Source organism: Engystomops pustulosus, chromosome 9 (genome assembly GCF_040894005.1).
Source record: "Engystomops pustulosus chromosome 9, aEngPut4.maternal, whole genome shotgun sequence".
Taxonomy (NCBI): domain Eukaryota; kingdom Metazoa; phylum Chordata; class Amphibia; order Anura; family Leptodactylidae; genus Engystomops; species Engystomops pustulosus.
Genome location: NC_092419.1, coordinates 75,820,342 through 75,847,783, shown reverse-complemented (window position 1 = coordinate 75,847,783; position 27,442 = coordinate 75,820,342). Strand labels below are relative to the sequence as shown.

Genomic DNA, 27,442 nt, shown 5'->3' with positions numbered 1-27,442 from the left:
AGCTCAAAAGGTTGCCCATCATTGCACTATTGACATGATTTGCCAGCTTTTTTTTTTGCAGATCATTAAAAGTGGTTGACATATGAATAACAAACGGCTCAGAAATGGATTACACAAAGATGACACAGAACCTCAAAAGCAACCCAAGAACAGGACACGTTGGTGGGAGAGTAGCCCCAGGTTGCAGAATGTTGTGTGTGAAAATATTATTTTTCTGTTATTTATAGTTCATTTTTATTAATGAACTTCCTTTAATTTGCTGTTTAGTCCTATAGCCATAAGAATCTAATTAGAAACCCCTGTAGATTTCTTAAAGACGCATGAAAACCGCGTCTCTTAGCTCATCTTTTACCGACTAAGCGACTATGCGGAGAGCTTCGTTGCCCATGAATGAAACTGTCAGCCTGACCCCTCCCACTTTCCTGCTGACAAATAAGAGTGTAACAGCTTGCCGATCGGCGATTTGCTGCGCCTCACGGTCCCTTCCAATCAGGAGCCGCCACTAGAAGATCCCTCCCCCATAGTCTGTGGTCTTAGTGACGCCTCCTTCTGCTCTTCCTGGTCGGAGGAAAGTTTAGCCGGGGAGATGGCGGCGGCGGTGAAAGTAATGCTGGCCGGCCTGGTGCTGCTGGCGCTGTGCGGGGGGCTATCTGACGGCCAGAAGAAGAAGGAGGTGGGTGGCACAGAGCCGGCTGGCACTTTGATATTAGCGGCCTCCTGGTACGGGCAGCAGAATGTGTCCTGGAAGAAGCTGCGGCCATTAGTCTGAGCAGTGCATTCTGCAGGAGAGATCAGAGGGGTCTGTCTGCTCACCATTATCATGGGGCTCCATTCATCGCTATAGTTGGGATCGTGGGGCTCCATCCATCGCTTTGGGATAGTGCACTGCCATAAGACCAATAGGAGCAGCCTTGCACCAATACTCCATTCAGACAGGGCCTGGTATCTTCTCTTGCTATGATTGGTCAAACCACACAACTAGCCCATAATCCTTGTCACTGTCATCGGGCGACCCCCCCCTTAAATTGATTGATTGAAATGAAAAAATCAGAATGTGATTAAAAGTGGCATTTATTACTTACCTGGTGGATCAGCAGTAGTCTCCAGCTGCGATACCCATGTCCTCATTACCATTGTTTGCTTACGCTGTTGCAGCTAATTACCACTTGCCGTCCACTTCACCAATGCATGGAGCAGGTATCACTCCTATTGCTTCTTATTCTTTTTTTTGTGCAACTCTTTGCAGTTTCAGAATTTTTAGGTGCAGAATCAAGCAGTGTACCAAACTTAGCTGCCTCAAGGATTTAATGTATTATGTCGGATTTATCTTTGTAGCCCAGATGTTTAACTTGTGAGACTTTTGGGCTTGGAATTGTCCTGTTCTTGCGTCTAATAAGTCTCAAAAGAGTATGCTAGACCCAGACTTTTGTTTGGTAAACTTCTATTTGGGACTAAAAAGACGCACACCACAAAATGTTGCAAAAGTGAGACAGGCAACTCCTCACATGTATCACAAAGGGGACAAACTTAAGATACATTGCATTGATTAAAGGGGTATTCTCATCTTGGCACTTACATTCAGTTTCATTAATCTGCCATATATAAACATTTCTTCAATTGGATGTTATTAAAAAAAATGTTCCTGTGTGAAGATAATTTCTCATAAATGTAACCATGTTGTCCCTTAGAAACAAGATAACTTCCTCGGATACGGCCACGTCTGATAGATTGAGTGCATAAAGAAACAAAAGGTTATTGTATATATAATGTCCGGGAGTTACTACATGTCGCACAGCCGTCCTGTGGTAATGATCGCTGAATCCTGGTGGTCCGGCAGGACTCTATAGCGCAAGTCTGGCCACCGCTGCCAGAGTATGACGTGGTCGTATCCGAGGAAAGTATCTCGTTTCTAAGGGACAGAATAACTACATTTATGAGAAATTATCTTCACACAGGAACATTTTTTTTAATAACATCCAATTGAAGAAATGTTTACATATGGCACATGAATTTTATTAAATGTAAATGCCCAGATGGGAATACCCCTTTAAGTAGGCCAACTTCAGGTAACCTGAAAAAGTGGCAGGCGCAAACTATGATTCATGTGCCTCACTACATACATACAAGCTACATACAGATAAGATCTTTATCCAGGGGGGGGGGGCACAGCAGATCTGACAGTATGTGTTATGGGTGAGATCTAGCAGAGATGTTATGCCTGTAATAGTAGAGTTGAGAATATCATGTGTAATATGCATCTCATGGATCTCATCATCTCTCTCATCTCTGATCTGTCTCTTTTTCTTTGTGTCAGATACTAGTACCCTGATAATCTAACCACGTTGGCAGCACACAGCACTAGAAAAATCCTGACATGTCTTCTTTGAGAGTCCCCGCTAAAATGGAAATAAAACTGAGTAAAATTGTAAAGTAAGCGGTAAAAGATGCTCTTTATTGTGTAAATATCATTAGACCATCTCCCTCATCCCCCTCAATTCTCTACCCTTTAGGGCACAACTAAGTACTCCTTTTGTGCCTGCCCCTGTCTCCCATTCTTCGACCACGGCAGGCAATTCCCTCGCCTGTGTGGTCAGCATCTTTCTGCTCGTGAAGCCGTCGGCCCAATCTCCACATCAAACTGCACATGCACTCCACTTTGCTTGTGGTTGTGTACAGTTTGGGAATGTTCTAAGCATTAGCTCCAGGGGCATGGGGGGAGACTAAAAACTAGCCCCTGGTGATAGGTTCCTTCTAAGGGTATGTCTGGTCCCACTTCAGTAAGGCTTTGTTCCAGGATTGTTGGGTCTCTGTAACTAATTTTGTCACCACTAAATGTTGGAGCATCTCACAAGGATTCCATCCCAGCCTTTTGTCTAGTTAATTCATACATTAAACTTTCTAAAAGACCCGGTTGTCTGCAAATCTCGTGTGAGCACTAAACCTTGCGCAGCTGCACTGGTCTCGGGCCGGCTGCGCAAAGTGTAGTGCTCACGCACGAGATTTGCTATCAGCCGGGTGATGCACTGGCTATCTGCAACACTTGCAGCTGGCAGTAATAATAATAGTGATGATGATGGGGGCATGCATATTTTATCATTGGACGGAGCCAGCAGGCGCTTGGCTACCAGAGGCCTGAGCACCTCTGGCTCATTTGCATGTTTTATAAAGTACTCTAGAACTTCGCTAGGCAATTACAAAGGCAATTCCAGGCCTGTAAGCTTAACTGCCATTGTGGGGAAAATATTGGAAGGGTTAGTAAAATACTGTATACTGCAGTATGTGACATCAAATAGTATTATAAGTGACAGCTAGCATGGGTTTACTAGAAGTTGTCAGGCTAACCTGATCTGCTTCTATGAAGAGGTGAGCAGATACCTAGAGAAGCTGCTGTGGATATTGTGTTCTTGGATTTTACAAAGGCATTTGACACTGTCCCTCATAGACGCCTGATGGGTAAAATAATGTCTTGTGGTTTGGCAGGTTTTATTTGAAATTGGATTGAAAACTGGCTGAAGGATCGTATCCAGAGAGATGTGGTCAATGATTCCTACGCGGAATGGTCAACAGTTTTATAACCCAGGGTTCTGTGCTTGGCCCAGTATTATTTAATATATTTATAAATGATATAGAGCAGTGATGGCAAACCTTTTGGAGACAGAGTGCCCAAGCTACAACAAATACCCACTTGTATGTCGCAAAGTGCCAACATGACAATTTAAGTACTATCTGGCAAACTCTGTGTTGGGGTGAAGGCCTGGGTGCCCACAGAAAGGGCTCTGAGTGCCACCTCTGGCACCCATGCCATAGGTTCGCCACCACTGATATAGAGGTAGGAATTAATAGCACTGTCTATTTTTACATATAACACCAAGCTGTGTAGTGTAATACATTCTATGGAGCATGTTCATAGGCTGCAGGGTGACTTGGACAAACTGAGTGTTTGGTCATCAACTTGGCAAATGAGGTTCAATGTGGATAAATGTAAAGTTATGCACCTGGGGGCTAATAATCCAAAGGCAAAATATGTCCTTGGGGGAGTAAATCTGGGAGAGTCCCTTGTTGAGAAGGACCTGGGGGTACTAGTAGATCATAAATTAAATAACCGCATGCAATGTCAATCGGCTGCCTCTAAAGCCAGTAGGATCTCGTCATGTAACAAAAGTGGTATGGACTCTCGGGATAGGGATGTAATAGTACCACTGTACACAGCATTGGTTCGGCCTCACCTGGAATATGCCGTTCTGGGCTCTGGTCCATAAAAAGGATGTCCTGGAGCTGGAGAGCGTTCAACGAAGAGCCACAAAAATAAAGGGTATGGAGGGTCTCGGTTATAAGGAAAGATTAAAACTACCATATATACTCGAGTATAAGCCGACCCGAGTATAAGCCGAGACCCCTAATTTTACCACCAAAAACTGGGAAAATCTATTGACTCGAGTATAAGCAGAGGGTGGGAAATGGATTGGTCACAGACCCCCGCCCCCCAGTATATAGCTAGCCAGCCCCCTATAGTATACAGCCTGCTCCCAGTAGTATACAGCGCTGCCCAGCCTACCCCCAGTAGTATACAGCGCTGCCCAGCCTGCCCCCAGTAGTATACAGCGCTGCCCAGCCTGCCCCCAGTAGTATACAGCGCTGCCCAGCCTGCCCCCAGTAGTATACAGCGCTGCCCAGCCTGCCCCCAGTAGTATACAGCCCAGCCCAGCATTAAAAAAAATAATAAACTTATATATTCACCCTCCGGTGGCCCCGATCTGCAGCGCTGCTCCCCCGATGTCCACGCGGGTCCTCTTCTGGCTTCCATGTCCGTCTTCTGTACAGCGCTGTAGATCGGGGCCACCGGAGGGTGAGTATATAAGTTTATTATTTTTAAAGTATTTTTTAACTCGTTGTGACGACTCCTGTATAAGCCGAGGGGACGGAAAAATGTGCTGAAAAACTTGGCTTGTACACGAATATATACAGTACATTTATTTAGTCTGGAAAAGAGATGACTACGCAGAGACATGATTCATTTAATTTATATAAATATATGAATGGTACATACAAAAAGTATGGTGTAAAGATGTTCCAGATTAAATCAAATCAAAAAGATGAGGGGGCACTGTCTCCATCTGGAGAAAACAAGGTTTAATCACCAGAGGCGACAGGTCTTTTTTACTATGAGAACTATCAATCTGTGGAATAGCCTGCCTCAGGCGTTGGTCACAGCAGGGACAGCGGAGAGCTTCAAGAAGGGTCTAGATGCCTTTTTACACCTAAATAACATGGATTGTTATGCTATATAGAATTGTTTCCCCTAAATCCAATCCTCATCCAATCCCTTTCCTTTCTTGGTTGAACATGTATCTTTTTTTCAACCATATAAACTATGATACTTTATTCGGTTTAGCCGACCTGCATAAGGATCGGAGAAACGCTGGCCCTTAACCCCTTAGGTAACGAGCATTACTTTGGTGACCCTCTACCACCGCTAAATCTGGTGGTAGGTGTCCTTTAAACTAGACCAAATAATAACTGGTCTAAAAGTAATTTTCTGGCGCCTGTCTTAGACCTCAACCCCTTTCCCAATAGTGGCTCCCCTTGTTGGAAAACTCTCCAGAAATGGTCTAAAACCTCAGTAAATGTGGCAAACAGCATTTCCGGTGGAGATTTCCTGGCGTCGACAGGTTGATGAATCTCCCCCCAATATGTACAGTCCTCCTGACACTTATCGTACCACTTCTCACCACGTATGTATCACTGGGTGTGTGGATTCCTCAGTTACAATGAATACTTAGTGCTATTATAACATTAATTCATTTGCAGCCAGCCTGGATATTCTACTTCTCATCTAGTAACATTGCTGTGTGTTCTCTCTATGCAGATGTTATTATCGGAGAAGGTGGGTCAGCTAATGGACTGGGCCAGCAAGAGACCTGTAATCCGCATGAATGGAGATAAGTTTCGACGGCTGATCAAGGCTCCACCAAGAAACTATTCTGTTATTGTCATGTTCACAGCACTGCAGTCACATAGGCAATGCGTTGTCTGCAAGTAAGAAAATTGGAAAATGTCTTCTTTACCCTGGGCAGTATACTTTCTCTTTTGAGTCATCATAGAATGAAACTTCTTCATGACTCTAGTAAAGTGATGGCGAACCTTTTAGAGACCGAGTGTCCAAATTACAACCAAACCCAGTTATTTAAATGCAAAGTGCCAACATGGCAATGTAACGTGTTCCTACCTGGGTCCTACCTGGGTCCTGAGGACACCAATACAATAGAAAGAAAGAGGAGAAATTCAGATCATCATTGTAGCTTCCTTCCAGGGTCCCCTAAACAGGAAGAACTGCGGGGCCCAGAGCAGGAGCTCCAATAATGCAGCCTTGTCTGTACATCCTTGCTCCTCCTGTAGTCCCAGGCAGCATGTAGCTTTAAAACGGCACTGATCACAGGACATCCTGGGTGGCCAGGGACGGCAGGAGGAGGTTTTGAGTTCTGTCTGGAAACTTTGTGCTGGGGTGAAGGCCTGGGTGCCCACAAGGAGTGCTCCGAGTGGCACCCGTGCCACAGGGTCGCCACCATTGCTCTAGTTTGTCAAGGTTTAGATCACAATCAAATCAATAGTAACAGAATTGTAATGTGCAAATTTGTGGAAACCTTCACAGTATATTGTTAGCACTGTCATTATATCCCACCACTGAGATCAGCAAGATATCCACTATCCAGTGGGTAGGGGAAAACATGTGGCTGGATTAACCCTTTATGACCCCTATACAGGCAGTCCCCAGGTTACGTCTATACTTGTTAAAAATGAATATAAACTCTACTCTGATACAGTTTTTACATTATGTTTTACAATATACAGAAAGCTGTAAAAGTGTCACACTGTATTTCCTATCTAGGCAAGCTGATGAGGAGTACCAGATCCTGGCAAACTCGTGGCGTTACTCAAATGCATTTACCAATAGGATTTTCTTTGCTATGGTGGATTTTGATGAAGGATCAGATGTCTTCCAAATGGTAAAGTATTAAACTTGCCCCTTTTTTGGTTAGTTGAGAAATATAATGGGGTATGCATCAAGTTACTCCTCTTGATAGATGTAGTGCGCCCAGGAATGCCAATCATTCTGTGTACATGTATATATTAATGGGGTTATTTTGATCAGACTTGTGTTTTCAACATATGCCATAAATGTGCATGGATGAGCTTATACTTCCAAACTGCAGACATAACTGCTCCTGGATGCAATTAAAACATTGTTGGTTCTATCATGTATTTAACATAACCATCATGCACCAGGTTATCACCATTTCCTTTCCTTCCAGCTTAATATGAATTCAGCACCGACCTTCATCCACTTTCCTGCTAAGGGGAAGCCCAAGAGAGGAGACACATATGAGCTACAAGTGCGAGGTTTTGCTGCAGAACAACTTGCCCGTTGGATTGCAGATAGGACAGATGTCAATGTAAGGATTTAGAGAAATTACTACTGTTTATTAGGTGCTTTATAAAGCAAGGGTTATTAAACATATGTGGATCATGTTTATTACAATGTCTTTACAGATACGTATCATGAGGCCTCCAAACTACGCTGGCCCATTAATGCTTGGCTTGCTCTTGGCTGTGATTGGAGGATTAGTGTATTTGAGAAGAAGTAATCTTGATTTCCTGTGCAACAAGACCGGATGGTCACTGGCTGCCTTGGTAAAAAAAAAAAATTGTATTTATTTTTTAATAAACCAAAGCCTTTGGGAAATGTTATCTTATTTTACCTATCTTGTGGATAGGACCCCTTAAAGCAGACTAGAAACATCTACGCTTTAGAGTGCTTATTACACAAACATTTGGTGCGAATGTTAATGCTGTCCAGTTAGACTGTTGAATCCCTTGCACCCAAATATCACCTTAAAAACTGGTTTACTAAACCACATATCCCTTTAAGCATTACAATATATATACAACTTCTGACAGTCTCATTTTTCTTCTGTCCTGTTGCAGTGCTTTGTATTGGCAATGACATCTGGACAGATGTGGAATCATATCCGTGGACCACCATATGCTCACAAGAACCCACACACTGGTCAAGTGGTATGATCTTTGTTTGTCCTGTTTGTGGGACATTGTGTATGTTTTCAGCTCTTTAACTCCTTAAGGACCCTGCCATTTTGTAACTTAAGGCCCAGCCCCATTTTTTTGTGTTCTGCTTTTTATGGTTATAACTTTTGAACACTGTTACTTATCAAAGCGATTCAGCGATTTTTTTTTTTTTTTTTTTTTTAGGTCACACGATTTTCCGTATTTTCAGAATTGACTATTTTGGGGATAAATACTGTTTTCAATGAAATTTTAACTATTTAGCATTACAAAAATATATATAATCAACCCATTTTAAAATCTGCATCCTTCAAACTATTAGAAACAGCTTTTAAGAAGAATGTTAACCCCTGGAGATCTTCATAGTAATTAAATGAAAATGGAGGTGAAATTTAGAATGGTCAAATTGTGTTGGTTCTATGTTCATTTAGCCCTCAAATTTACACAATTCCAAAAGATATAAAGAGAAGCCCATCTTAAAATTTCTTATTCAATTTCTCCTGAGTACAGAGACCCCCCACAGGTGGCCATTACTTGTTTCATGGGTGCGCACAGCGAGGCGCAGAAGGGAAGGAGCGTCCTACTGCTGCCAGGATTTTAGTTTTTTTTCATTGGCTCCCTTTGTAGGCTATAAAATGTTAGCTTATTTGTTATTGGAGCCATGTGACAGAATTTTTTTGCGGGTTGAGATGCGGTTTCCAGTGTTACCATTTTAGGGTTGGTATCCCCTATTAATGAAAATTCATGAACTTTTTTTTTTTTTTTTTTTTTTTTTTTTTTGAGTACAGGAGTAGAAAAGCATCAATTCCGTACTTGATTTTTTATTTTTTTATTTTTTTTTGGGTGTTCACCGTCTAGCCTAATAATCTTATTGTCTTTATTATTGATTATGGGCATACCGTAATTTTTTTTTTTTTTTTTAACGTTTTACGAATTTTGCCAAATAAAACCCTAATGTTGGGAAAAATCTATCTGTCATAGAAGCCATCTTACAGGCACTGCCAGGAGGCAGCCCTGGGGTCATGATCGGACCTCAGGGCTGCCAGGGAAACTATCGGCGCCCCCCAAAGATGGCGCGGTCGTGGGGAAAAGACTCGCGGAAGGCATTTTAAATGCTGTGGTCGCGCTGACACTGCCTACTCTTAGTTAGATATTTTTCAAAACGTAAGGAAATCTGTATGGCAGATATTCTGTGAGCATCAGAAAAGGCTGGTTTCTGATGCAATTTATGCCACAATTTTCCTGCAGAAGGTGGATGGAGCATAACATTGCAAAGGTGGATTTTCACACCAAGAACCGCAGCATTAAGAGAGTTGTCATTCCATAGTTGCAAAGTATTTTTCCCATACAATACATTGCTATTGTATAACATATATGATTTATGTCCATCATGTGCAGTGTTTTGTCTGTTTATATATTGAGAAAAATCTATTGAGCAGAACTGAATATATTGTTAATAGACAACTGCTGCTCCTTATCTTTATATATGCCTGCCTCTATCTTCATATATAACAGGATTCATTTTTCTCTCCCTTTTTCCTTTAGAACTATATACATGGAAGCAGCCAAGCTCAATTTGTGGCTGAAACTCATATCGTTCTTTTGTTTAGTATCCTTTTGTTGGATTTTACAGGTTTTTTTTGTTTTGGTTATGAAATTGTCATTTTTGAAGGGGTTAGACCATTATTGAGATTTATCACCCAAGCACAGTAACAAAAGTGGCAGCGCTTGTGCTCAAGTGCCAGTTCCATTCAAACCTCTTCTCAACACTGTCCTTCAGTAAAGGAAAATGGTCTCCTATCCAAAGACAGAAACTTCTGAGCTTAAGTACTTAAAGGAAACCTACCATTTAGAATGGTCGGTGTAAGTACTGAGCACCAGCTCAGGGTGAGCTGGTGCCGGTACTTACTTTCGTTAGTGTTATAAACCGCAGTATCGCGGTTTTAACACTTTTTAAACTTTAGAGCAGAAGGGGCTTCCGCTATTTCCTATGTAGGCGCGCGCACGATCGTGCGCACGCAGCTCCGAAGCCTCTCCTGCTCTAAAGTTTAAAAAGTGTTAAAACCGCGATACCGCGGTTTATAACACTAACGAAAGTAAGTACCGGCACCAGCTCACCCTGAGTACTTACAGCTTACCCCTGCCATTCTAAATGGTAGGTTTCCTTTAATATAATGGAAACCTGATTTCCTTACATGTATATATGAGTTGGGGGGAGAGGGGGGGGCTAAGATGTCATTTGTTTTCTATATTTTTGTTCTGCATCCAGAATGTCTATGCCAGTAGAATTAGAGCAGGCATACCAAACAGCCCCAAACAATGCATAAGACTGTTAAGATATGAGTATGTTGTTCTATCCCTTACATCTGACTTTTAAGATGGCGGAGTCACCTTAGGAATGGTCCTCCTACATGAAGCTGCAACTTCTGAAATGGATGTAGGAAAACGAAAGAGTAAGTACAAAAATGAGTAGGCTTTATTTGTCCCATTGCTTATCTACCAGGAAGAACATTTGCTAGGGTACATTACAGCGTAGGTTAAAATGCTTAAAGTACAACTTTTGCCTAAGCAAACTCTACACTAAGCTAAAATAAACAATTCTCTAATTTACACTCATTAGCTGACATGTGATTGACATGCTTCAGGTCATCCAATTACATACCAGGAGTAGTATAAATGTGTATGTATGAAAGTTTGAATGCATAATGACAGAGCTCAGGCTCGCCATCAGTTCTAATGAATGGAACAGATCTCTCTGCACCAGAGGTCGCACTAACATTTTTCCGGAGGAGTAATAATACCCCTCTCACCATTTTTGAGGAGTATTTTAAGGCGAGGAGGAGTATGACCTTATCAGTAATCATTCATTTATGCATGAACATGATTGCAGCCAGTGTTTTGTGTGCTTAAATAACCAATTGAGACAATGATATAAATTTCACATCATGCATTAAATAATGGGGCATAAGCTCTTTTCTTTTGTCTCCTTAAAATATTTCAACCTACAGACCAGACTATGGCTGAATCCCCCCACCCCCTTTTCCGGACTATGGCTGACGCCACAGCACCCCCCTCCAGACCATGCATAGGTGGTGATGCTGGTCATGCAGACCTGATTGTGGACAACGCTGGCCACTAGAATGAGCGGTCACAATGTCCGCTTTCTGGTTCTACCACGAGTCCCGGACCCAAACAGCCAAACAATGCAGCAAATTGAAGCTCCTTTCAACTAGCTGTGACTGCGATTGGCCAGGAGTGGCCATATCCACCAAAAATATATGGTCTCAGAAACTGACTGAAAGTAGGAAGCCACTATCACCTAAAATGTAAGGCTGTTTTTGCACATTGTATCCATGATATATGCACCTCCATCTATAACCCTGCCTGGGCATCAGGCTGCTGCGGGTGTTACACTGATGTGATTACATCAGTGTCAGACCCCAGGTCCCTGGTTGATATGTTGTCATCTTGTCTTCTGGTACAGCTCCAGCCTTTCATATCTGCCACAACTATCACACAGTCACCGCATTGGAGAGTGGGCGTGGCTTCCGGTAGCTCCGCCCACTGTGACCCGGCTATAGAGAAACAGCATCAGGTCAGGGAGGGGCTGTGTGCCGCTGCTGCACTGCTCGGAGCCTCGGGCTCATACACAGAACAGGTCACCTGCTCCCCCACAATAACTCCACAGCTCCTCCATAACTGATTTAATGAACCATTCGCAGTTTCACTGTAAAGAATAGTATCTGTGTGGGGGCCGAGCTGTCAGGACGCTGGACATAGCAGAACGGCTGCTGCAGCTCCTTAGTGTCCCCAGTCACAGGGAAAAGTCAGTGCGTGTTTAGACGCATGGGGGGCTTTTCAAAGAGTAATACTGTATTTTGAAGCATCTATGATGCTTGCGGAGGGGTTAATGCGATCTCTGCTCTGCACAGTAACAAGTTTATATGTTTTAGAGCAGAGGCCCCCCCATAATTAATTATGTCATATATTGGGCTCCCGGCCGCCGCATTCTTTTTCCTGCCGGTTTTTTTAAAAAAACCTTGTACTCTCCTCCACTCTCCCGCAGCGCATCTTCTATCTTCATCGCGGCCAGACAGAAAGGGGTGCACGGCCGCGTGATTATGTCGGCTTTATCTACTGGCCACATTGTTCCAGTAATAGTGCTTGAGCAGACGTTTCTGGCCACATCGAGCACAATACAGTGATTGGACGGAGGCCCCTGCCCGACTGTTGAAGGCCGGGCGGCCAGCGCGCCAATCGACAGGGGGGTGGATAGAAACGGTCCACAGGCCGCATGTGGCCCACGGCCCGTAGTTTGGGGACCCCTGTTTTAAAGTGTAGGCGGACATGTATTAATATATCTTTGTGATATAGTAGATTACTGTATGATCATTTCTTGCTAGGATGATGAGATGCAATGCTCTGCCTTCCCTCCCTTGCTCTGCGCTAGATCTCTGATTGGCTGGGTTTATGCATGCTCATGTGAATGCCCTCACTGCTCTGGCATCACTGCCCATAGCTGATGTCACAACCAGGAAGTCCAGCCCACTACAGGAAAAGTAAAGTGTTTTATAGATATCTCAGGATAGGGAGAAGCCAGAGGCTCTCTGCAGCTGTGATAAAACTATTTTTTTGTCAAATAACTTTACAGTTACACTTGTAAACCTTCTGAAATGACATTTTGCTTGCCTGGTAGAAAGGGAAACATTTGTTTGTTTTTATTCACAAATCCACACAGAATTAATGCATAAAGAATCCTACTAATCCCACCTAAACTGTATATTTTATTAAAGTAGACAGTGTAACATTGTCAAATTGCCATAATTGAGATCCTGCCGACATTCTCAGATTTAGAGTAGCATTAATACTTTGTTTCTAGGTCTGGTCCTCTGGATAGGACATATGTTGGTAGCCAAGATGTTGGCATTTGTCCTTGGTAACTGAAGGGCCTCCTTGCCAAGTTGGATCAGGGTAGAGTAGGCATTAAAGGGAAATACAAATACTCAGCATTGCATTATAGTTACTTATAACTATGGTTTTATAGTTGAGTTGGCAAAGGAAGCATGCGTCAGTCTGCATCTCTCTGGGGATAAATAATGCTTATAATTCTGGGAGATTAGAATGTTTTTTTTGTTTTTTTTCTTGAACAAATTACTTTTATACAAAGACTGCCTTGGCTTTTACTGTTGTGCAAGTAAAGGATAAGATTCTGCCTCCTCACACTAGTGCTTTACTAGCCGTATACTAGTAAAGCAGAGGTTATAGCAGCACCCAGTGTTTGGTGAGGATCTATTCACTTGACACAACTTTTACACATAGTTGAAGTTATTGCTGGCAAAAATCTAAACGGGAAGTGCAATGATGTCACTTTAGCTAGGGTGGCATTTTAGTAACTGGCGGATGTCACTGAGTAATTATGTTCAACAAATCATATTGTCACAACATTAGATAATTAGATAATATGCCCAGTCATATTTTATGTATTTGCTGCTGTGAGTAATGTAAACTGTATTATGCAATATATTTGCTACAACATTTTTTTTCTTCCTTTGATAGTAATGTGTGTGGCAGGCTTGGGACTGGTGGTAGTGTTCTTCAGCTGGCTGCTTTCTGTCTTCCGATCCAAATACCATGGATACCCATACAGGTAAGTAATTACATTACATTTTAACCTTTGATTTATTTTTAACCTTTTTTCTGTGTTTGGTTGAGGAACACAATTAAAAATCTTTTTACAATTTCTGTGTAGATGATAGTGGCAGGGCTGCTTTATATCCAGCACGGTACTTGTAACTATTCTGCTGTATGTAATAGGTGGGGGTGAGTTAATCTTGTCTTTGATCATCGGAGCCTATTGGTGGCTAGTCACGTCCCTTGTATCACTCTTCCAGAAAGATGTACATGGTGGACCATATAAGAGACCCCATATACCTTTTGTGGTTTGTACAGGATAAATCTTATCTGGCCTTATTCATAAAGGCTTTCTTACAGCGCAAATGTCTTTGTTTCCTATTGCAACCAGACAGTTCTCTGGACAATTTACCACTCCACCAAAAAGCCATTTTACATGGTTTGGCAAAGAAATGTAACATTTTAAGTTGCATGCCAGCAGGACATGCTAAGATGTAATCTACCTCCCCTGAAATTATTTGTACTACAGTTACAACTTTATTGCACCATGCCGTACTATTACGGCATGAAGCTGTTAAGGATCTATGAAGAGGCCCCAACATACACACGTGTTTGCTGCATATTGCCGCAAACGCCCACCGTTAGTTGTTAACCTTTTGATCGCCGTCGTCAGCTGTCAAAATAGTCTTGTTTTTTTTATCATCGCTCCCCGTGATGTTGGAATTTTATAAACTGTTGTAAACATACTCGCAATGTAATTTACCGTAAATGCATGCAATGTGGATTATGTAGGTTGTACTAGTCGCAGTCTCAAAGAGAGAATCTGGGAACATCTTAATGGGGCTAAACCAGATGCCAGAAACCCTTCCAATGCCGCCAGACATTTTTCCATCCAACACCATGGAGACCTTGCTAGTTTTTCTTTCAGCAGCATTGAAAGGGTTAAGCCTAACAAAAGGGGATGTAATCTAAGAAGAAAGCTGCTAAACCGAGAAGGATAGTGGATGAGAGACAGAATTTACCCTGAAGGTCTTAATGTTAGAAATTATTTGATTTTAAACTATTGATACGTTTTTATATAAACCCGTTTGTACATACTCGCGTATTTTCACATTTTTTTTTTGTTTTTCTGTATGTATGTCTATTGTATCTCTTGTGGAACCCTGAATACGATAGTATTGGGATGCACTAATTGCCCGGCACCTGTGTAGAAATTTCCACTTACAGTCTGCCCAGCATATTAGATTGCTCTCAAACATTCAGGGATATCTATGATTAAGGACCTTAGTGTCTGAAACGCGCAAGATTGATATTCGTTTTTGCACCTTATCCTTGCACTTTGTATTGTCTCATCTTGAATGAATAAAGCTGAATTATTTTTAACAGAGCTGGTGAGTGCCAATCACACTTTTTTTTTTTTTTTTTTTTGACTTGCTCTTGTCCTAAAATGCCTGATCAAAATATTAAAATGGTTCTTCCCTGCGGTGAACCCCATAAAGGAAAATGGTGCCCAAATGTCCAAAAAGCCACTTTTAAGCCATTTTCGAAAATGTAAAAAGTGATCAAAATATCGTACCAACCTGTAAATGGTAGCAATGAAAACATAAGCTTATCTCACAAAAAATGTCGTCTTGCGCAGCTTCATAAACACAAAGTATGAAAAAGTTATTGGCATCAGAAGGTGGCGAGACTACTTTTTTTTTTTTTTTTTTTTTTCATACACTATGAAATCCTATGAAGAATTGAAGCCTCCACTGTCACCAGGTGACTATCTTTGAGGCTTCCTGGAGGCAGAGTTTTTGACATGAATGCATTGCTCAACTGAAACGGACATTTACTGTGGTCTGGAATCTTGATCTAGTGCTTCACATCATGGTGGTAGAGAATGCTTTCCGCATATCCTGAAATAGTGTGTTATTCTTTCATTATCCTGTACAGACTACACAAAGGGGGGCAGGATTCTGTTTTATGTGGTCTATCTTGTATTACAATAAATGACTGATACGGCCATCACTTCAGGATAATCGTTGTCATATGTGAACCCTATTACATGAAAGGGGCTGTGTTGTAGCTACTTGTATGTTGTGGGCACTTCTAATACAATCTCTTCTTTTTTTTTTCTGTTTAGCTTTCTGATGTCATAGATTAAGTTCCATCAGAGTGAAGACATTGGTAAGAGACATAGGAACCGTTCATGCTACTTCTAGAAACGCCCGCTGATGAGGATTCTGCACAATGGATTGTACATCTAAGACACAACCTGCAGAAGAACATGTCAATGAGATTGTTTGTTCCCTTTGGTGGTAAAAGTAAACCAAAGACCTGATGCAGTGCCTTAGTCATATGCAGTGAAACTTTGACTATCCCTACCCCTCCGAAGTACAGAAAATTCCCCAAACTCTCACAACTGGAGAGTGTAAAATGTAACAAAATCCTATCATCTTCACCCCACAAGCCCAACACTATGGGATTACCTAACTTTGCCATCATAATAAAACTAACTTTTGATAGCTTGTTTTTTGGTGATGTTTTTCAAAATTGATCTTTTACTTTTGTGGTTGATAAGAGGAGGGCTATTTTTAAAAATATATATACATGTGTGTTTGTTTTTTGGTTTTTTTTTTTTGTTTTGTTTTTAGCAGTTCATGTTTTAATAGATTAACTTAAAAAGCACAAGCCATGGATTAAAGCTTGAAAAACATAGTCACGCGAGCCCTGTATTATGCCAAGAAATGTACAGTTGGGGAGAATAATTTCAGTCAGTATATGTCTGTGCTCGACTCCTTAAAAATAGCTATTCAGTCTCAATGAGTGGTCTCACCACCTGTCCGCAGGTTAAAAATGGAAGATCTCCCAGGTTTACTGCTTTTCTCTCCATTCCCTTCCACTGGATCCAATTGCGGTCCTCGTGTCACCTCCGTGCTTGTGGTATACTGCAGGTCCTATGTTGTGAAATGTATGGAGAAATAGTGCAGGCTTCCAGGGTAAAGGAAGAATTTTTATTGTATATACTTACAAAACATAAGTTTCTATCGCACATTTCAAGCGTCAAACACCTCGCCCAACCCCGGGGAGAGTAATTTGTTTGCTATTGACCTAACATGACATATACCAGATGGTTGCACCATCTAGCAGCTCAGATTATTTAAACCACTCTACATCTTGCAAGACATACCTTAAGATTGCTGTAAACTTGCTGAGACCGGATCTCCTTTTGTGTAGGCATAAAACAGAGTGGTTTTGTCAAAAATATGCCTTTACAATTATGCAAATGAAGCTCACAGGTCGGGTACCACTCTCCTATAAACCTTATTATGCACGTTTCAAGCATGCATTAGATAACCTGTAATGTCACCGAACTCTTTTGGGAATCCTCGTACATGCGGCTGGCTGGCTGCTTTGTGTCAGCAAAGCCACTACTGATGCTGAGTGTGTGAGTGTTCCCAAGAGCTCGGTGACGTCACAGGCTTATCTAATGCATTCTGGGTAACCGAGCCTCATTAGCATGATTTTTTGAAGTCTCTTTTTGATTCAATCACTGCGTTTTATGCTTACACAAGATAAGATCCTGCTTCAGCATGTCTACAGCAATCTTACGGTATTGATTTGGTTTAAAATGCTGTCAACCAAGTGATGGATTTCCTTTAAATTGTGTAGATGCAGAAGGAAAAAGTATTTTGGTATGGAGGTTACTCTGATTTTCACCTTGAGGAAATATATGGCTACATACGACACCACTATGAGTCGCCTGTTGCAATGTACCTACCAAATATGTCATCTGAAATAAAATCCTTTATGTGATTGTACATGTTTTTTTAATATGTGGTCCTGTGGATGGATAATGGTTACGTATTCAGTACAGGGCTGTGTCTTTCATCAGACCAGCTGCACTGAAGTTGGGTATAACATCCGGCACCCATGTAACAGTATAAAGAAGATCACAGTATTTTGTACCTGATAGGTCATTATTACAGTGAGCTGTGGTCATTACAGTCAGCTGATTTATTGTCATTGTCTTAAATATACTTGAATATTACATATGTAGAACCAGAAACAATCTCCTAAGTGAGTGCCTGATGTGCATGCCCAGTTAGGACTTAAAGGGTTATTAAGAAGACCTGGGGAAGTAGAAAATAAAAGAATTACTACCCTGGTGCTTTGTTTTACTGGTGTGTGACCCCTTACCACCTCTATAAGGTGTATAATTATGTATGTACAGCAAGTTAATGAGATGCACAGTACTGTGACACTGCCTTGAAGAATTGTTATTGCATTTCATTGTTTCGTTCATTTGTAGATTTTTGTTTTCTTAAGCCCAAGTTGCTGGAGAGGCTTTTAGTCTAAAGGTTCTTTGGAAGTTGCAGTTTGCTAATGTTTGTGTTGGATCGCTCCAGTGCCTTCATCCAGAGAATCGGAGAAGCATCCTTATATCTCCTTTTTTAAATCTTGTGTTATAATTGGTTAAACGCTGATTTAATATAATTTTGTGGCCCAATCAGAACACATCTTCAAGCAAGTCTTTATAACTATTAATTTAATGTAAGAAACTCTGAAATGTCCAACTGCTTTTCAGAACAATTTCTCTGCAAAAAAGAACAAATGAGCCGACAGTGAATGTGTCAATGTACCATCCAAAATTTTAGATTTTTAATTAAAACCGATTTTACATCCTAATTTTATTATTGCCCTAGAAGATGTACATGGCCTCTAGGTTAGGCATAGTGCCTGTTACTTTTACACACTATTGACACTCTAGATTTCCTGCAACATCTGAAGAATCCATTTAAGGTGCACAATATGGGTGAGCTGTCAATGTTACACGCTCAGCAGAGATTAATCTTTCAGTATACCTTGGTGTTTGATATTCCAGATGAACCTTGCTCTTTTCTAATCTGATGTTGTATTACTTGAATACTTATTCTGTAGTCATTGATGCACAAGCGTAAAATTGCTAGAAAGGAAACCTTTTAATGAAATTGTTCAGGGTTTAGTTACTACCGTAATTTACAGTAACAACCCCTTTTATGTGTCAGATGAAAAGTCTCAAGGAGTCTCTGGAAATGAACTATATTCATGCATGCACATTTGACAACAAGCCTTAACTAGAATATCTGGGAAATGTTTTATTGATATGTTAATGATTTATTTACAGTTTTCAATAAAACCTCTTTAAATTAGATTGTAGTATGTTTTTGTTAACTCTACCTCAATCTAAAAGCACATTAGTGACATCTGTGAAAAGAGCTTATGAGGCTGCCCAAGATTGCGGTCTGCTTCACTGTATCCCCCATGACTGCCCTCCTGGAGGATGACGCTTGACATATTTGGGGACAGGAAGACCCTTCTCTTAGTTGACTAAAGGACAGTCTTCTCTTACTCTCTCTCCTCCAGGGCAGCGGGTGTTTCGGAAAGGCCCCTTCCACACTTGCGTTGCAGATCACATCAGAGTCTGATCAGGGTGCGATCAGGGTTTGGTCAGTGAAAAACGCACATTTTGCATCAGAGTGCAATCAGTTTTCACTCAGTTTGTTCAGTGTCTCAGTTTTTCACGCGCGTTTTCAATGCAATTTCAGTGCAATTTCAATGCGTTTTTCACGCATAGAAAATGCGCGTGAAATAGACTCAGGACTGAGCTCTATCTTTTCTGTGGCAATTGATGCGTGAAAAACGCATTGCACTTGCAAGTGTCTCAGAGTGCAATGCGTTTTTGATGCATCTCCATAGACTTGTATGGTGCGTTTTTCACGCATGTGTGATAATATCAAAATAAACCAGTGTGGTGTGTATGAATGATCCTCAAAAAGATACAAGTTAGTTCAAATAGTAGATACAAAATTTATTGAAGACACCGTTAAAAACATTTAAAACTGCATGAAAGAAGTTCATGCACACAAAGGGGATGGTTATGATGCAACCAACAGGAAACCCTCCACATTACCCCCTGAATATAATAATGCAGAGAAAACAAATGCAGATGTAAGGATGGCTGGGAGAAAGCAGGTAGGTATACAAATCATAGTCTAAAGTAGAGGCACAATTAGCCGATCAGTACATGCACCATATCTTGCTAACACCAAAACCAAGTATTACCCAATTAGGACTGCATTCAGGGGGTATGTGGCTACGAGCCCCACGCGTATCGCCACAGTGTGTGGCTTCCTCAGGGGTGATTAAACACTGGGGTGTCCGAAATATTTATACAAAGGGGTAGTTACGTTGTATGCCAATAGCGGCCGTTCTTACCTAGCTTCCGCCCACAGTTGCGGCGTCCGCGAACCTCCCGCGTCGTCACCCGAGCCTCGCGCATGCGCAGTCACCCCGATCCTACAACTCGGGGGACTGCGCACGCGCAGGCCGAGCGATGATCGTGAGAGTAGTGCCGCGATCGCCACATCGTGGGTAGGAATAATGATGCGCATCATGATTTGTGCGAAAGAGGGAACAGTCATGTAATATGTAAGAGTCTATGGGGATACAAATAGTTGTGATACATATAGTTGTGACACATATTATAAAAAAAAATTTTATATACTAAGAGATCAAGTTGGTACTCAGATTGATAACAGTGGTAAATACTTATAGTAATTCATATATAATAGGAACCTAGTGCAAATTCAAGTGACCTGTGCAAGAAGAATTATATTAGTAAATTTATGTCAATAACTCCAATTGTGTCTTTCTTTTGTCTTGTACTTCTCAAGATCATTCTCTGGTGTTGACGGTGAATAAGGATATGTGTAGACAAGGTGCCGGTTGTGCATAAACTTCATGGTGTCGATGGGAACCACCTATAGTGAACAAAAAAGAAGGGGGGGAGGGGGAAGAGAAGGAGAAAAAGAGAAAAAAGCAAATTAATACATAAGACCTTCATGAAAAAAGAAAAAAACCACACTGTGACATGGGTGTGCTTATCCGTGTAAGTGTACATATGAGTGCTGGCAAATAGTTGCACTGAAAATTCAATGCCCTCCATATATGTCGGCAATCATATAATGGGTGAAGTGTAAAGTTATTTTAATAAACGTGATTTAGTATTTTGATTCCTATTATTGTTATTATTTTTTTATAAAAACTAGTAAAAAGGAATTCCTCATTTAGTCCTCTGGGGGTCAAGGCCTGAGTTTGGAAGATCCACTTGGTTTCTTTTTGTAATAATTGTGGAACTACGCTTCCTCCTCTTATATTAGAGAACACTTTTTCCAGGCCCGTGATTTTGATTCCTCCACACTTACCTCCATGAAAATGATGAAAATGTGAGGCAATTGAGGTTAAACTTCTGTCTTTGCTGAAGTCCCGTCTTGCTGTAGATATTGTGGAAAGATGTTTCTGGATTCTTTTGCGCAACCCCTGTGATGTCTGTCCTATGTATACCTTGGGGCAAGAACATGTAATTGCATATACTACATTCCTTGTGCGACAATTGATATAGTGTTTGAGATGATGTCTCTTACCGTCTATAGGATCTTCGAAATCGTTGGATGGTAACATATATTGGCAGATATTGCAATTTCCACATGCATATGAACCTGTTAGTTTCTTTCCACCCGTTGAATCTCCCCGGCGGGTGAAATGACTTTTCACCAGGATGTCTTTGAGGTTACGTGCCCTCCTTGACGTAATTGTTGGACTCACGTCGATGTAGGACTCTAGTTTGGGTTCAGTTAGGAGTATGTTCCAATTTTTTCCCAGTATGCGATATATGTCCTGCCACTGGTTATTATATGTGGTGATGAGTCTCGTTTTCTTCTCCGGTACTCGGTATCTCGGTTTTAAAATATCCTCTCTATTGGCGTTTTTAGCTCGCATATAGGCTTTAGAGATTACTTTCTTGGGGTAGCCTCTCGCTTTCAGTCTCGTTGATAGTTCTAACGCATTTTTCTTGAATTCCCTGTCGTCGCTGCAGTTCCTTCGTATCCTCATGAATTGCCCCACTGGGATGCCATTTTTTTGGTGTGTTGGATGAAAGCTTGTGAAATGCAGTAGGTTATTGGTGGCTGTTTTCTTCCTGAAGAGTGTGGTTGTGATACTCGAATCTTGAATTGTCAGTTTAAGATCCAAGAAGTCAGCTGTTTTTTCCGAAATCTGTGGAACCAAGTAGATATTGTATGGGTTATCGTTGAGTTCCGTCACAAATTCTAGGCATTCTTGGTGTGAGCCCTGACAAAACAACACAATGTCGTCAATAAAGCGGTACCAGTGTAGTACCTTTGTCTGAAAGGACTGCAATGGGAACACCCTGGTCTCCTCCCACCAACCCAAAAAGAGGTTGGCATAGGAGCACAGTGCGCCCCCATCGCGGTCCCCGAGACCTGGCGGTAAAATGTCCTGTCAAAGGTAAAGTAGTTGTGCCTAAGGACAAAGTCCAAAAGCTCCAGTAAAAAAGAGTCATGTCCCCTGTCTGAGTTGGTCTGCTTGTCCAAAAAATAAGTAGTTGCCCCCACACCAACATCGTGCGAGATGTTGGTGTAGAGGGACTCTACATCCATTGTTACGATCAAAGAACCTGTGGGAATCTGTATGTTGTTCAAGCGTTCCATGAGGTGCATGGTGTCACGCAGGTACGAAGCACAAAGGGCTGCAAGAAATGATCCAAGTAAGTACATGCTTTCTCACTTAGGCTGCCAATGCCTGCCACTATTGGTCTTCCAGGTGGAAAATCAAGGGATTTATGTACCTTGGGGACAAGGTAAAAGGTCGGTATGACCGGATGATCCACTGAAAGGTATTTTGCCTCCTGCTTGGAGATTATATTTTGAATTAGGGCCTCGTCAATCAGTCGGTCCAATTTTCTTTTGAATATTTCAGTGGGATCTGAGGGTAAAACAGAGTAGAAGCACTGATTGCCCAACTGCCTTTTGGCTTCTGCCAAATACATGTGTACCGGCCAAAGGACGATGTTACCTCCTTTGTCCGCCTCTTTAATGAGGAAGGACTGGTTATTTTGTAGCGTTCTTATTGCCTGTTGTTCTTGTTGTGTAAGGTTGCTGTTTTTGCATCTGTCTAGTGGTAACGCCAGAATGTCCTTATAAGTGCTCTGGAAGAAGATGTTGATGGCAGGGCATAAATTAAATGAAGGTGTAGCTTGTGAGGGTGTTCGCCTAGGGAATCTATTTTTCTTACCTGTATTGTCTTCACTTTCCTCTAATAGATCCAAGAGGTCCCTGAAAACCCTCCGATCATTTTCAGGTAGTGTGTCTATTGTCGATGGCTGGTGAAAGAACGTCTTGAAGGTTAAATTCCTACAAAAAAGATAAAGATCTTTTATAAGTTCAAATTTGTCCAATTTGTTAGTGGGAGAGAAAGTCAGACACCTCTGTAGTACGGTTTGCTCAATTTCAGACAGGACATAATCAGACAAATTAATCACCTGTAGTTGGAATTCGTCTGTTTTGGCTCCTGATGTGTCATGTGTTACTGACGACGTTTGTAAATTATCTTGTATTTTCTGTGAGTTGGTGAATTCTCCCCTTGTTTGAGGCCTCATTTTCTTATATTGGCCCTTTCCTGCCCAGTGTCCTGGTCGCTGGTGTCCGTGGACAAAAAATCACTTGTAGCTGATTCAGTGGGATTTGAGCTATCCCTATGTTGTTTTTGTGTTTGCCTCGCATTGCCTCTATAGGGGATACGTCTGTTTTAGAGATGAGCGAACATACTCGTCCGAGCTTGATGCTCGATCGAGCATTAGCGTACTCGTAACTGCTCGTTGCTCGGACGAGTATTTCGCCCGCTCGAGAAAATGGCAGCTCCCGCCGTTTTGCTTTTTGGCGGCCAGAAACAGAGCCAATCACAAGCCAGGAGACTCTGCACTCCACCCAGCATGACGTGGTACCCTTACACGTCGATAGCAGTGGTTGGCTGGCCAGATCAGGTGACCCTGGGATAGACTAGCCGCTGCCCGCGCTGCTCGGATCATTCTCTGTCTGGATGCCGCTAGGGAGAGAGCTGCTGCTGGTCAGGGAAAGCGTTAGGGTGTTCTATTAGCTTACTGTTAGGCAGGAGTGATTCTACAACAACCCAACAGCCCTTCTTAGGGCTACAATAACGTTATATTTTTTTTTTTTATTTGCTTGTGGCTGGGCTTGCTGGCACTAGTAGTGCAGCTAGTACCATATTGTGAGGAATTAGCAGGGGGACTTGCTACCGTTGTGTTTAGCTGTTAGTGACACACATATCCACCTCAAACACCAAAGTGGGAAAATTTATTAGGGGTTTGATTTCAATTAGGCACAGTCTGCCAGTTTCTTTTTATTTTACGTTTATTTTTTTCATAACTCAGCGTCATCTCATCTGGCATAGTAGTGTGCTTTAATACTTGGCTAGAAAATAGCCATAGGAGAATCCAAACGGCTTACTTACGCCTACAGTAGCATTATATATATTTGATTTCTGGTTGATCTGCTGGTGGCTGTAGTTGCTGCAGTGCATCTACTAGCAAATTGTCAGCAATTTGGAGTGAGACTTGCGACCACTGTGTTTTGCGCTTAGTGACGCACATATCCATCGCAAAGACCGAAGTGGGAAAATTTATTAGGGCCCGGGGTTGGATTTCAATTAGGCACAGTCTGCCATTTCCTTTTTTATTTTACGTTTATTTTTTTCATAACTTAGCGTCATCTCATCTGGCATAGTAGTGTGCTTTAATACTTGGCTAGAAAATAGCCATAGCAATAGGATAGCATCGTTTGGTTTTAAAAACTAAAAAACACACAAAAAAAAAAAAACACAAAAAAAAGTTAAAAAAAAAATTCAAGTTATAACTCTCATTTTCAAAATGTTTAACCCGAGGGCTAGGGGTAGAGGACGAGGGCGGGGACATGGGCGTCCAACTACTGCAGGGGTCAGAGGCCGTGGTCCTGGGCGGGGTGAGACACCACCTGCTTATGAGGGAGCAGGGGAACGCCGCAGAGCTACACTCCCTAGGTTCATGTCTGAAGTTACTGGGACTCGTGGTAGAGCACTGCTGAGGCCAGAACAGTGCGAACAGGTGATGTCGTGGATTGCCGACAATGCTTCGAGCAATTTGTCCACCAGTCAGTCTTCCACGCAGTCCACCCATGTCACCAAAATCGGCACTCCTCCAGCTCCTGCACCTCAGCCTCCTCCCCCCCAGTCTGCCCCCTCCCAGCAAAATTTGCCATTTGAACCGGCATACTCTGAGGAACTGTTTTCTGGACCCTTCCCACAGTCACAAACCACTTGTCCGGTTGCTGATGAGCAATTTTCCGATGCCCAGGTTTTCCACCAGTCGCAGTCTGTGGGTGATGATGACCTTGTTGACGTACTGGAAGAAGTGTGTAAAGAGGTGTCCGACGATGAGGAGACACGGTTGTCAGACAGTGGTGAAGTTGTTGTCAGGGCAGGAAGTCCGAGGGGGGAGCAGACTGAGGAATCGGAGGATGATGAGGTGACAGACCCAAGCTGGGTTGAGAGGCCGGGTGAACACAGTGCGGAGGAGAGTCCTCGACCAGAACAGGTTGGAAGAGGCAGTGGTGGGGCCAGACGGAGAGGCAGGGCCAGAGCTGGTGCATCAGCGCCAAATGTGTCAACTAGTGAAGCTCCCGTGGCGAGGGCTCCTGCGGCGAGGGCTAGATTTTCAGAAGTCTGGAGGTTCTTTAAGGAAACACCGGATGACCGACGGACTGTGGTGTGCCACATTTGCCAAACCAGGATCAGCAGGGGTTCCACCACTTATAGCTTAACTACCACCAGTATGCGCAGGCATATGAATGCTAAACACCCCACTCAGTGGCAACAAGCGCGTTCACCTCCGGCCGTGCACACCACTGCTCCTTCCCCTGTGTCAGCTGATAGTCAGCCCCCTGCCCAGGACCCTGCCACAAAAACCCCATCGTCGCCTCCACGATCCTCCACAGCATCCACCAGCGTTCAGCTCTCCATACCCCAGACGCTGGAGCGGAAACGCAAATATAGTGCAACCCACCCGCACGCCCAAGCCCTTAATGTGCACATCTCCAGATTGCTAAGCCTGGAGATGCTGCCCTATAGGCTAGTAGAGACCGAGGCCTTTCGCAGCCTCATGGCGGCGGCCGCCCCTCGGTATTCGGTCCCCAGCCGCCACTACTTTTCCCGATGTGCCGTCCCAGCCCTGCACCAGCACGTGTCAGACAACATAATCCGTGCCCTGACCAACGCCGTTTCTGACAAGGTCCACCTGACCACGTACACGTGGACGAGTGCTGCCGGGCAGGGCCACTATATATCGCTGACGGCACATTGGGTTAACTTGGTGGAGGCTGGGACCGAGTCTGACCCTGCGGCTGGTCAAATACTGCCGACGCCGAGGATTGCGGGGCCTACCTCGGTCCAGGTGTTTCAGGCCTACTATGCCTCCTCCTCCTCCCACCCCTCCTCCACCTCCTCCTCCGAACGACCATCCGTGGGCATGGCGCCATCAGTCGGTAGCTCTAGGCACAGCAGCAGTGCCGTCGCTAAGCGACAGCAGGCGGTGCTCAAACTGCTGAGCCTAGGCGATAAAAGGCACACCGCCCAAGAGCTATTACAGGGCATCACGGCGCAGACTGATCTGTGGCTGGCACCGCTGAACCTGAAGCCAGGCATGGTTGTGTGTGACAACGGCCGTAACCTGGTGGCGGCTCTGCAACTCGGCAGACTGACACATGTGCCATGCCTGGCCCATGTGTTAAATCTGATAGTTCAGCGTTTCCTCAAGACATACCCCAATCTGTCTGATTTGCTCACGAAGGTGCGCCGCATCTGTGCGCATTTCAGGAAGTCCAGCACAGATGCTGCCACTCTCAGGGCAGCGCAGCGCCGCCTCCAACTGCCCGCTCACCGACTGTTGTGCGACGTGCCCACGAGGTGGAATTCAACACTGACCATGTTATCCAGAGTTTACCAGCAGCGCCGAGCGATTGTAGACTGCCAGATGTCAACTTCCACCAGAACTGGTAGTCAGGTCAGTCAGCTTCCTCAAGTCTACAATGAGGAGTGGACGTGGATGTCTGATATCTGTCAGGTGCTGAGTAACTTTGAGGAGTCAACACAGATGGTCAGTGGCGATGCCGCCATCATCAGCCTCACCATCCCGCTGCTTGGCCTGTTGAAAAACTCTCTGGTCAGCATGAAGTCGGAAGCTTTGCGCTCCTCACAAGAGACGGGGGAAGAAGATTCCCTTGTTGATAGCCAAAGCACCCTTAGGTCTGTTTCTCAGCGCATATCGGAGGAGGTGGAGGTGGAGGAGGATGAGGAGGAAGAGGAGGAGAATGTTGGCGAGACACAAGAGGGGACCATTGTTGAGTCCTTCACTGTTGAGCGTGTATGGGCAGAAGAAGAGGAGTTGGAGGAGTTGGAGGAGGAGGAAATGGACAGTCAGGCCAGTGAGGGGAGTGAATTCTTACGCGTTGGTACTCTGGCGCATATGGCAGATTTCATGCTAGGCTGCCTATCCCGTAACCCTCGCGTTCAAAGAATTTATTCCAGCACCGATTACTGGGTGTTCACTCTCCTGGACCCACGGTACAAGCAAAATCTTTCCACTCTCATCCCTGGAGAGGAAAGGAGTGTGAGAATGCATGAATACCAGCAGGCCCTGGTGCACAAGCTGAAACAGTATTTCCCTTCTGACAGCGCTAGCGGCAGAGTGCGTAGTTCTGCGGGACAAGTAGCGAGGGAGAGTAGGCGAGCAGGCAGCTTGTCCAGCACTGGCAAGGGTACGCTTTACAAGGCTTTTGCCAGCTTTATGTCACCCCAG

The 27,442-nt window shown here is 43.3% G+C and overlaps 1 protein-coding gene across 1 annotated transcript; it reads left to right on the top strand.

The window, feature by feature from the left end:
• Positions 1-540: 540 nt before the first annotated feature.
• On the top strand, positions 541-18,887 carry MAGT1 (magnesium transporter 1). The gene is made up of 10 exons (XM_072124737.1): positions 541-673; positions 5,867-6,036; positions 6,887-7,004; positions 7,311-7,451; positions 7,549-7,689; positions 7,984-8,073; positions 9,625-9,688; positions 10,458-10,532; positions 13,636-13,726; positions 15,839-18,887. Exons 1-10 carry the CDS (start codon positions 587-589, stop codon positions 15,852-15,854), a joined length of 993 nt encoding a protein of 330 aa, XP_071980838.1. The 5' UTR covers positions 541-586; the 3' UTR covers positions 15,855-18,887.
• Positions 18,888-27,442: the final 8,555 nt, after the last annotated feature.